The sequence below is a fragment of the Schistocerca gregaria genome, chromosome 10 (genome assembly GCF_023897955.1).
Source record: "Schistocerca gregaria isolate iqSchGreg1 chromosome 10, iqSchGreg1.2, whole genome shotgun sequence".
In the NCBI taxonomy this organism is placed as follows: domain Eukaryota; kingdom Metazoa; phylum Arthropoda; class Insecta; order Orthoptera; family Acrididae; genus Schistocerca; species Schistocerca gregaria.
Window position 1 is genome coordinate 190,110,191 of NC_064929.1, and position 12,820 is coordinate 190,123,010.

General features: G+C 40.5%; 1 protein-coding gene across 3 annotated transcripts in view; it reads right to left on the reverse strand.

Moving 5' to 3' along the window:
• LOC126293652 (ectopic P granules protein 5 homolog) overlaps positions 1 to 12,820 on the reverse strand; it is a 393,414-nt gene that overhangs the window by 133,896 nt on the left and 246,698 nt on the right. For all 3 annotated transcript variants that reach the window (XM_049986936.1, XM_049986934.1, XM_049986935.1), the window contains one exon: positions 2,773 to 2,950. In XM_049986936.1, coding sequence (XP_049842893.1) covers positions 2,773 to 2,950 — 178 coding nt within the window. The remainder of the gene's footprint in view (positions 1 to 2,772; positions 2,951 to 12,820) is intronic.

The following is a 12,820-nucleotide window of genomic DNA, read 5'->3' on the forward strand; positions in this document are numbered from 1 at the left end:
AGGTTATAAATAAATCTAAAAGTATGTGCATAAAATCAGAAATTGAAAGCTCAGAAAATAAAATTAAAACTATTTGGAATGTAATAAAGAGGGAAACTGGCAGGAAAACAGAGAACATGTCTCAGGTAGAGATTATAACAGGGGACAGTATCATAAAGAAACCTGAGTTGGTTGCAGAAATATTGAATAACCACTTTTTTAGAGCATCAGAGAAGACAGGCTGTAATGGTTCTATGGAAGAATCATTGTCCCTCCTACAGAAAGCTATTAGCAACAGAATCCCACAGTTATCTTTACCTCCAGTTACTGTAAGCGAAGTCATAAGAGTAATCAGATCATTAAAAAATAAAAATTCTGCTGGTGTGGACAATATTTCTAGTACAATAATAAAACACTGTTATAAATTTGTTAGTCCCGTCTTATGCAACATATACAATACATCCCTACAAGAAGGGATTGTCCCTGACAGACTAAAATTGGCTGCAGTGATTCCTCTCTTTAAAAAAGGTGATAAAAACGATGTAACAAACTATCGCCCAATATCCCTATTAACTACCTTCTCGAAAATTCTTGAGAAACTCTTACACGGGAGGATTGTGGATCATCTCAACTTCCACAGTATCTTAAGCAAAAATCAGTTTGGTTTTTGTGCTGGTCTTTGTACTGAACAGGCAATATTCTCTTTCAGCAACCAAGTTTTGGAAGCCATTAACAAAAAAATGTCTCCAGAGGGTATTTTTTGTGATCTCACGAAAGCCTTTGACTGTGTAAACCACCAAATTCTTTTGAAAAAGGCAGAATACTATGGTTTAGGTGGTACTGTTGGCTTGTGGCTGCAATCGTATCTGAAGGATCGGAAGCAGACAGTAATGCTAAATGGCTCTTCTGGAAAACCTGCCTCGTCTGAGTGGGGCACAATAACATGTGGGGTGCCTCAAGGCTCCGTTTTGGGCCCATTGCTGTTCCTCATCTTCATCAATGATCTTCCACTTTGTTCTGAGACAAACAGCAAATTTACCCTGTTCGCTGATGATACCACAATTCTAATTGATGATTTGATAGATCACAATCTTGAACAAACTACAAATACTGTCTTTAATGACATCTTAAATTGGTTCTCCTCAAATGGTCTCTCACTCAATGCAAATAAAACTCATTATATGAGGTTCCATACATCACAAAGTAATCTCAATGAAATTAACATAAAATGTAGAGTTCAACCAATACAGAAAGTTGAAGATACAAAATTCCTGGGTGCTTATATAGACATTAAATGTAATTGGTCAGTTCACATTCTACATCTATGTAAGAAACTTAGCTCGGCAACATTTGCATTATGGGTAATTTCTTCAGTGGCTGAAGTTGACGCCATTAAGGTTGCCTACTTTGGCTACTTCCACTCATTGATGTCATATGCTATCATGTTCTGGGGGAACCAACCACTTGCAAAAAAAGTTTTCACTGTCCAAAAAACAGCAATCAGAATAATGTGTGGGGTCCATCAAAGACACACTTGCAGGCACTTGTTTCGAAAGATAGGTATCCTAACAACTGCCTCACAGTATATTTTTTCCTTGCTGACCTTTGTGTGCAAAAATTATTCTATCTACCAAGACAACAGTAAATTCCATGGCTATAGCACCAGAAACAAAAACAACCTCCATGTCGAAACGAAACGTCTCACTCTGGTACAAAAAGGAGTTTACTACTCCAGCATTAAGCTGTTCAATGCTCTCCCACTACATATCAAATGTGTTCATACAGAACTGCCAAAATTTAAACAAGTTCTCAAAGATTACCTGACAGAGAGATCTTTTTATACTGTGGATGAATATTTGAAAGAAAGTGTACATCATTACTAAACTTAATGTGTCTAGAACTAGTTCAATTGTTTTTATTGAGCATTTGAGCATAATCACAGTTTTTGCAACAACAAATTGGCTGTACCTGTATTTACTCATGTAGGCCTAATGTCTGATTTAACCTTGTGCTCTTATTTGTAACCTTTATCTGAAACTTTTTTCTGTTAAATAGTTGTTATGTTATTTAGCTGACATTGTATATATTAATGTATTTATAGTATGTCTTACTTAGACTATGTACAATTTGGCATTGAATTGCCCTTGTATTTATTGTAAGTTTAAATTGAAACCTGTACAATTTGACACGTTCCATATCCTTGTGATTGACTCACTAACAGGATCTACAGAACATGAAATAAATAAATAAATAAATAAATAAATAAATAACGTCAAACGTACATCTTGTGCACTGTTGTACGAGTCATTTGTCATTTGTAGTTGACCACTATTAAATTATGATGCTTACAACGCCATCTATTGCAACATCTTGTAAATATTTATTTTTCTTCTGTCATATGTTTTCCCTCTTCTCCGATAAATTGCAGTTTGACATCATTTAGACCAGTGGTGTTATTTCTACAGTGGTTTGAAAGTTTAACTTCAATTATAATCAGTCTGTATTTTTGTTGTAATCACTACGCAAATGTGAGTGAAGCAGTGGGCACGAAATGAGTATAACAATATGAAAATAAAAGAACAAACTGAGATCACAAGGAATTTTGTGTTCCACAGTACGTCAATGTTATCCAAGAAGGAGGTGGAGGAGAAATGAATACAAGTATACACGAACTTGTAGCAGCTTTTTAGTGTCACCCTTCTGGTACAAAAATCCTCTCGCAGTTTCCCAGAATGGAGACAACTGACTATGTCACGTAAAGACTACAAGCGCCGGTGCCACTCGTTGCCGTACCTGGCCCAGGGTCTCGAGGCAGCCGGTGAGCAGCTGCTTACTGGGTGGGTAGAGAGCCACGTCCTCCCCATAGAGCCCCACGATGTGGTGGAACAGCGCCACTCCCACATCCTGCACCCGCGCCGTCACCTCCACACTGCCGCGTGCGCGGTACTGGCTGTACTCCCGCTCCAGAAGGCTGCACGCAACACACAAATGGCACTCCATTTTTTATTCTTTCCATTATAATTTGTGTGTTTTAATAATGTTCTGCATATTTTCAATCTGCTTGTCGACAAATTATCACAGTTTGGTTTTGCTTCATATTGTCCAGGTAAGACGCAAGTTATACTGTTTGAAGAGTTTGATTACAATATTTGGCGTCATTATTCATATATATTGAAGTGAATTGTGGAAGGTAGGAAAGTGGCAGTTAATGTTAAAGGTAGGCCTTGTATGGAGATAGAACACAAAGGTTTAGTAATATTTGTTAGTAATTTTGATAATGTAAATGATGAGGCGCTGTTGGCTCGTTTCTATAAAGTGAGAGCAGACTGTTATTACAGTCATTGTTTGTAACAGGATGAGATTAAGAAGGAGGTATCCTAGGAATCGGAGGACGAAGTACGACCTCCGTGTATTGAGATTTCGTCGACGGATCATGATGAAGAGGAAAGTTCGGAGGTATCGGAGGAGATATCAGAAGGTGAAGGGAACCATCAGACGGAGATTGAGGACAAGAAAAAATCTCGCATTTGTTTGGGAGCCACGTAAATCTATGGCTCTATTTAAGCATACTTTTTGTCATATTATTATTGCAGGTTTTGATTATGGAAAAGATAAAAAAGATAATTATTTCAAAGGGTTAAATATTGTGGACTATGGTGCTAAAAATGTTTTTGCATTTATGATTAAGTATTACAATGTACACAACAAAAAAAGGTTTCCTGGTTTTTTTCCAGATTTCCCAATTAAAAATACGTTGTTCCTGGGTCACAATCCACTTTTTTTCTGGGTTAAAGTACATTTTTCTTCATTAATTGACAATACACTTTTCCTCAGAGCTGTAAACCTTACCAATCCTTTGAATGGTAAAAGCTTTATTCATGGTCGTAGGACTTCCTGGCACTTTTAAGAAATAAAACCCAGCAAAAAACAACGTTTCTTTGGAAAGATCTTTGATGTGTGGCAACATGTACACCGCATATTATCATATTATGGAAGTATAAATATGAATTCCACCAAATACAGTAAATAGCTTCCAAATCATTGAAATCAATGTTTTTTAACATGATCAATAACATTATTTGTAATAATGTGTGCATTTTGTGTGTGTGTGTGTGTGTGTGTGTGTGTGTGTGTGTGTTTTCAAATGGTTCAGAGCACTATGGGACTTAACATCTGAGGTCATCAGTCCCCTAGAACTTAGATCTACTTAAACCTAACTGACCTAAGGACATCACACACATCCATGCCTGAGGCAGGATTCAAACCTGCGACCGTAGCGGTCGTGTGATTCAGGCTGTAGTGCCTAGAACCGCCCGGCCACCCCGGCTGGCTGTGTGTGTGTGTGTGTGTGTGTGTGTGTGTGTGTGTGTGTGTGTTTTGTACAATGATGAGCTTAAGAGAAGGAAGAGGGCGAAACTTGGTGCCATTGTATACTCTACTCCTAGCAAATATCACTATGTGGGCTGCCAAGCTTAACATCCCCATCCAACAGATGGATCGCCATCAACAGTGCCACATGCTCTCAATTCTTAAGGTGCTGCAGAGAGGTTTGGTATTTAAACCAGAAAATCGGCACAAAGTCTTGTGACCGGTAACTATCCCCCTTGCCAGACAAATACTGGCAGTGAAAAACTTTTTCACCACCAATATTTGACTCAGCTTACCCCCAGGTCGAGCGCCACCACACAAGAGTGCGTTAGTTGCCTCGGCCAAGGAGATGTGTGAAACTGAGATTGTGATGCACTTTTGTCAGCCACTCATAGCTCATATTGTACGATCTCATGGTCAATGAGTACAGGACATGTGATGTAACAAGCCAATAGCAACATGACTGTTAAGTAGCATCAACACACAAACATGAAAAGTTAATGGTTTAAATTAATATACATACAGTATAGCTACAACAGAAGCTAAGTTTCCACATATAATACATAATAAACACAGTATCATTCACGACTGGAGCCATTGAATTAAATTCTCAGCCAGGATTTCGACTACCTCTCGTGCCCTGAAATGAGAAATGTCCTGCCCACTATCCTTCCCACCCCTCCCACGGTAGTATTCTGCTGTCCACCGAACCTACACAATACATTTGTTCATCCTTACACATTCCCTGCTTCCTACCCCTTGCCTCATGGCTCATACCTCTGTAATAGACCTATATGCAAGACCTGTCCCATACATCCTCACACCACCATCTACTCCAGTCTGGTCATTAACATCACCTATCCCATCAAAGACAGGGCTACCTGTGAAACAATTCATTTGGTCTACAAGGTAAGCTGCAACAACTGTGCTGCATTCTATGTAGGCATGACAACCAACAAGCTGCCTGTCCGCATGAACGGTCACCAATAAACTGAGACCAAGAAACAAGTGAACCACCCTTTTGCTGAACACACTGCCAAACATTTCAATGACTGTTCCACAGCCTTTGCCATATGGATCCTTCCCAACAACATCAGCTTTTCTGAAATGAACAGGTGGGAACTTTCCCTGCAATACATCCTACATTCCCGTAACCCTCCTGGCCTCACCCTTCGATAGTCACTGTCCTCACCCATCCAGCCCCTTTCCTGTTCTCATTCCAGCACTACACAGCTGTCATTCCATCACCACACCCAGTCTTTTTATTTCTATCCTTTTCCACTATTTCCCCTCTCCCCTCCCCACCTCTTCCCTGCCCTCTGTCTAACCTGCAGCACTTCACTGTCTGCCACCCACACCATACTATCCCTGCCCCTCCCCACCCCAGCCTCCAGCCTCCTCCTTAACCCCATCCAGTCACCACTCCCATCATGCACTGGTGCTGCTGCTCGCAGTGTGGTTTCAGTTGCCTGAGACTGCAGTTGTGTGTGAGAGTTGTGTTTGCGTTAGTGTCTGTGTGTGGGTATATGTGTCTATTGCTGACAAAGGCCAATGGCCGAAAGCTTTAACTTTGTAAGTCTTTTTGTTGTGCCTATCTGCAACTCAGCATCTCCACTATATGTGAGTAGCAACTTTCCTTCTCATGATATCGTTACATTCCATCCTGCATTTTTCATTGTTCGACAAATAATGATGGTGTTTCTTAGCATGTGTTATCCAGTAAAATTTTAAATACTGGCATAAATGGCTAGTCTTCAGAGCCCAAAATTTTTCTAACTGTCTGGTCCCCAGTTCTGAATGAGATTTACATGTTCCCAGATTTAAGAAATTCATCACACATTCTCAAAAGTAACATAATGCACAACAGTGTGTTGTTACAAAGTATTGCATTGTCTTTATCCTAAAGTCTTTAATAAATCTGCTGTCAGCAGATGCTTGTGTGTACACAGCGTTTTGTTGTTGTGAATGGTGTATTTTCTTTCCAACTAAAGTTTTTTTATATGTTATTCTCTCACTTATGCTTTATTGCTGCAGTATTATTCTGCTTTAGAGGGCTAAAGTAAAATTCTTTGTTAGAGTATCAGTTCTTACACTAACAAAATTTGAAAAGTTTAACTGAAAACTAAAATACTGAAAAATTCCTGGAATCCTAAAAAGTTTCCATGTCTTGCACAGATTTTTCCCAGATGAAAAAATTCACGTGTTTTCCCTGGATTTCCTAGTGCTACAGTGTTACACAGCACCGACAAACATGAGCTGGAGATGAGATTGGAATGCTGGAAAAAAGCTTTGGTAGATACAGTGATGAGTCAGTAAGAGGAAAATGGAGTATTTGTGCTTAGGAGGACAAGGGGAAAAACAAGCCAGTTATAAAGCTGAAGAAAGTCAACAGCTCTAACTACTTAGGATCAACACTAGAGTTGATGTCATGTTCCTTCACATCAGGAATGCATTTCACACCATCCTCCACAGCTAGTCAGTGAAAAATATACAATTACCCAGTATTGGACCAGATTTGTGACTGGATTCGTGACCACCATGAAGATAGAACTCTACAAGCCACTCTTAATGGATTAAAATCGGCAGATGTAATGGTTATTTCCAGAGTACCCCATGAAGTGAGATAGAAATGTTACTGCTTACACTATATAAGCACTAAAGTGACAAAAAGCATGGGATACCTCTGAATATTGTGTTGGACATCCATTTGCCTAGTGTAGAGCAGCAACGTGACGTGGCATGCACTGAATAAAGTCATTTGAAGTTCCCTGCATAAATACTGAACCCTGCTGCCTCTATCACCTTCCATAATTGCAAAAGTGTTGCTGGCCCCGGATTTTGTACACACACTGACCTCTCAGCAGTGTCCTATAAATTTTTGACACAACTGTGGAAAACAACACAGCAACCAATGGAGTCCCCTTGTTTACATACATCGATAAAAACAGCCACAGAGTAGTGGTTCTCAGATAAAATGTCAGAAAACAATGTATTACAAACATATGCAGTGATTGCAACCTCACCTATACTGCACTAAAGCTAAAATCATCTGGGCCGCTGCAGTCACCAGGGTGGCAGGTTGGTTAAAACAATGATTTGGAGCTGTACTTGCTACACACCACGTGACTCCAGCATAGGCTGTATGCAGATCCCAAGCACCATTATTGCTCACAGATGTTTGCAGAAAAAGTGTTCCAGATGCAGACGAGCAGCAGTATAGCATGCTGCAGAATTCTGAGTGGCAAGGAACTTATACGCCTGCTGCACCATGAGGAGCTGCCACTGGACTGTGAGCGGCAGTTCACCAGCATCCAGCACAGAGAATGGGTATGGGGCTGGTCCTGTAAGCACCTGTGGCCATCCTAATCCCCTCACGGTGGATGGCATCACTAATCATCAGATGAGAGGGCCTCGCTCATCCATATATTGTGCACCCATAGTCTAGCCACGACTGCAAAAAAGCCCTATAAAACTGGAGCAGCCATGCCCTGTCTGTTCCCAAAACTTGAGGCTAAGGCATTTTAGGATATTCAGTGCCTTCTGGGTTCTGGCTTTCAGATCTCTCATGCTGGGTACAAGTACTACTATGACAAGAAGAGATTGGCACAGGATAGGATATTGTGAAGGTCCACCTCGAACCAGTCTAAAGACTGATAACTGGGATGTTGGGAGGAAATTTTTGTGTATCTGGCAATTAGAAGAAGTCAACAAGGTAGGATCAGATGCTGTGAGAGGGAGGGGTTCACAGAGGATAGTATAGGTATTTTTGGATAATAGCATTCTGTAGCCGGAGTATCATGACAGGGTATTGAAAAACTTTTGGGAGGTGATACTTGTAGGCAATCCCAATGTTTGGAGAGCATCATTTTCAATTTGTGGGATGGGACGTAGGTAACAGGGATTGTGGAGGAGATTAATGTTTAACGTCCTGTCGACAGTGAGGTCATTAGAGACAAAGCACAAGCTCAGATTAAGGAAGGATAGGGAAGGAAATTGGCCGTGCCCTTTCACGGGAACCATACTGGAATTTGCCTGAAGCATCACGGAAAACCTAAACCAGTATGGTCAGACACTAGTTTGAACCTTCATGCTCCCAAATGCAAGTCCAGGGTGCTAACCATTGCATGACCTTGCTCGGTATATGATCACTTCTTCAGGAATTATTATTATTATTTTATGTGGGCGAAGGGGTTGGTGAAACATGAACACTTGGGGGGGGGGGGGGGGGGGGGGGATGACACATTCACATAAGAGAGCTTTTATGGTTAGGTCATTAGAGTCTTCTATGGTTTTAGACAGCACTTAAGGAACTGGGTTTTAGTTAGGGGTAGGAATAACTCTCTTGAATTGATGTACAAAGGAATCCACTAAGAAAGTGAAGTCACACTAAGGAGAGAAAAGGAATGATAATGAGACTGTGCTAATCACTGTAGGAGAATACTAGAAGTAAAACTGTAAACTGTACCCTAAAAGACGAAAACATGAAAGAGCTAAATAAATGTGTGGCAGCTGTAAAGGAATCAGTGAAGAACATTTTGATGGTTTGGAAAGTGAAAATACAAAAGAAATTTACACCGTGGTCTGTTGCATAGCTCTATGGAGTGAGAATATTTTGTTGTAAATTTGTGGTTGTTACAGGCAAGAAAAAGAAAGAGTTTTATTTGTTATTGGCATGTGGTGTGCATATCACAATATGAGTAGTAAAGGTGTCCACACCCCAGCGGTTGGAGGTGCGGTGCTTTAATGGTGTGCTTTTGAGTTTTAAGCCAAATTGTCACTTCCAATTTAATCCGCAGTACTTCAATAACTGAACCAGTTATCTTCTTCATGTCTGGCGAGTTGTGCTGTTATGCATAGTGTACTCACTGCCTTAGCTCCAACCAAACTGTGAAATACTACCTGTGCCATGCCACAATTGGTAGCAGAGTTCAACACCCGCCACCCTCATGCTCAGTTTCTTTTTGAGACTCACAGTGGTATTACTGATCAGTTATTTGAGTCATCAGTTTATAATACAACTTTGGACAGGAAGTCTGCTGACCACTGCAGTGGACTGTCAAGCTTTGCCCTCAGTGAGTGTATAAAATGTATTCCTTTAAATGCACTATGTATATTTAATTATACAGATGCTAGCAACAGTTTTGCCAGCTGATGCTCCACTACCATAAGCAGATGCTGCCTTCTGCTGTGAAACACCAAAGGTTCAGATATAAATCGATGTATACAGTTGAGTGAATGGCTCACTTATCTTATCTGAGCTAATACAGAGTCCTAAAGGTCTATCAAACTATACACAGTGCAGTATTGATGTAGTGTTCATCTGTGACTTGAAAATGCTCATTTACTGAAACTGGTTGGCTGTCAATAAATATACAATAGCATGGCTCTCGGAAGTTTCTGTTTTACAGTTCTCTAAGGAGAGCTCTTAATCAACACACAGTTAAGTGGAAAACTATCATCTTTATCAAATCAACATGTTCTACAGATGCCAGAAATGTGGGTTCTGAAGCACCAGTAAATCCCCAATCTGTAAAGGATCAAACTCCCATGCATAAAACAGCTTCAAACTTTAGACATCTGTTTAAATTGTACAGGTAGCTAATTGCAGTGACTTGTCACTTTCAAGCACTTTGGTATCACCTTCTTCTGCAGACACTTCTTGCTGAAGTGTATATATTCATTCAACTGCAGCATCTTTACCCAAATATGTTGGTATTTAATTACAGTAGCCCATGTCACACTAAGCAAAGTTCATAAAATTTTGTTTTTGTGAGGATCCACAGCCTCTAAAAGCTTAATGAGGTGCTTCAAAGTGACAAATCATTGCAATTTGATAATACTATGATTTAAGTAAAGATCATCTATATTATGCTTACTATGGAACATGTTTTCTTTTATTAAGCATTTAGAGGCTGTGGATCCTCATAAAAAAACAAGCATACTTTTCTTAGCTATTTGATTTTTACATGAAATCCTGTACTTTAATCTACTTTCCTACTTAATTCCTACCAATATTAAGACACTTATCACATTGTACAACCTGCTTTGAATACCATCCTCATAGAAATCTGTTACACAAACCAAACTTTCAATAACTTCAACGTTCTGTAGCAATAGCATAAAGCACACCTAATGACACTTGAGGAAGCTCATCACATAATGCCGAAATTATAGAGAGTCTGTTCTCTCTCACTTTTTCATCAACTTTCTGCTCGACATCATCAGTAATGAGTAAAGGTTACCTACTTGATTCCTCATTAGTACGGCAATCTTTAAAATCTCTCACCCATTTCCATACCATGACATTGCTTGCAAGAGTAAAGAAGTGGGATTTATGCAGTCATTACAGAACGTTCATATGATCAAATGTTATGTTCAGCTCGCAGATTTCTATGAGGGTGGTATTTAAACCTAGTTGTACGATACAATATATGCCTTAGTATTGGTGGGAATGATGTACAAAACTAGCTTAAAGTACAGGCTTTCAGGTAAAAATAAAATTGCTATGGAAAGTTTATTTGCTTTGTTTTTATTTCAAAGTGGTGCCTTGTGTTCCAGGTTAGAGTCCCGGTTTGGCACACAGTTTTAATCTGCCAGGAAATTTCAAAGATGTAATTGGAATGCAAGTGTACAGAGATCGTCTAGTTAGGATGAAGGTGGGATGTTGTTGCCTGGGCGTGTTGGGGAATTTTTCAAAGACAAAAGCTTCGGTGCCACATTTGGAGTTTATTGCTTCATGCACTGACACTAAGGCATACACCAAAAGAGAAGGAATATGGTGTCAGGAGGCTGTCGCCGCTAGACTGAGTGCACGACACTCTTAAAGAGGAGCTAACAAACACGTCTAGCCGAGAGGAAAGCTGGTACCGTGTGTCCTGGATGCTTCTAGCTGACCCATTCCATAACCCTCACGTGATAATTTCCAGCTTTCCTGCTGGCTGACAGGGTTGTACCCCAAGGCATCCTACTGTCAGCAACACATCAGAATAGTGTCCTCTCTCAGCAGTACTCATGTGGGAACACTACACAAGTAAACCAGGTGTGGGTAGTGGCGCACAGAGTAACATCCAGAATGCACCCGCCCAAGTCCAGCCACTGACTCATAATAGGACACTGTAGTAAAATCACAAAATACAGTGTAATAAAATTTTGATAGGAAAATTCCCCAATCCTTGGGTTTCCCTATCAGTCTGGTTGCTCACCATGCACACAAGTAAACAGAAGTGTCAACTTGCAAAAACCTCCTCAGTCCTGAGCTTAGATTTTGTGAATGAAAAGTTTATACTGCAAGTCAGTGCATTCTTCAGGTACAAAATAAGACTTGAGATACTAAATTCGAAAAACTGGTGTGATTTTCAAAATTTTAGGATATGCACACACTGAATGCTAGTTATGTTAGAAAATAGCTGAAATAGGTCCTATGCAGGATATCCAGAAAACTCAATGTCAAATACCTAAAAATTATGAAAACTATGTCATTGGATTGTGAAGGTATTGGTCACTGGTGAATGTGGGTCCAGTGCTGCATTAAAAAGATAATACAGCTCTATTGTTGTGATGAAATAAACACTCAGTTATTTAATATAACAGGTTATGTTAGCGTACACTGAGCTGACAAAAGTCATGGGATATTTCCTAATATCATGTCACACATCCTTTTCCTCAGCATACTGCAGCAACTTGATGTGGCATGGATTCCACAAGTTGTTGGAATTCCCCTTGCAGAAATACTGAGCTATGCTACCTTTACAGCTCTTCATAATTGTGGAAGAGATGCCAGTGAAGGATTCGAATGTAACAATATTTAAAAGGAAAGCTGCTACTCACCATATAGTAGAGATGCTGATTCGCAGATAGGCATAACAAAAGGACACTCACAATTAAAGCTTTCACACACACACACACACACACACACACACACACAAGTGCAAACATAACTCACACATATGACTGCAGTCACAGGCAACTGAAACATATGACTGCAGTCTCAGGCAACTGAATCCACACTGCAAGCAGCAGCACCAGTGCATGATGGGAGTGGCGACTGGGTGGGGGTAAGGAGGAAGCTGGGGTGGGGAGGGGGAGGAATAGTACGGTGGGAGTGGCAGGCAGTGAAGTGCTGCAGGTTAGACGGAGGGCAGGGGAGATGTGGGGAGAAAGAGGGGGGGGGGGGGGGGGGGGAGTAGCACAAAAGGAGAGAAATAAAAAGACTGGGTGTGGCAGTGGAATGGCAGCTGTGTAGTCCTGGAATGGGAATAGGGAAGGGGCTGGATGGGTGAGGACAGTGACTAACGGAGGTTAAGGCCTAGAGGGTTACGGGAACATGGGATGTATTGCAGGGAAAGTTCCCACCTGCGCAATTCGGAAAAGCTGATGTTGTTGGGAAGGATCCATATGGCACAGGCTATGAAGCAGTCATTGAAATGAAGAATGTCATGTTTGCCAGCATGTTCAGCAACAGGGTAGTCCACTT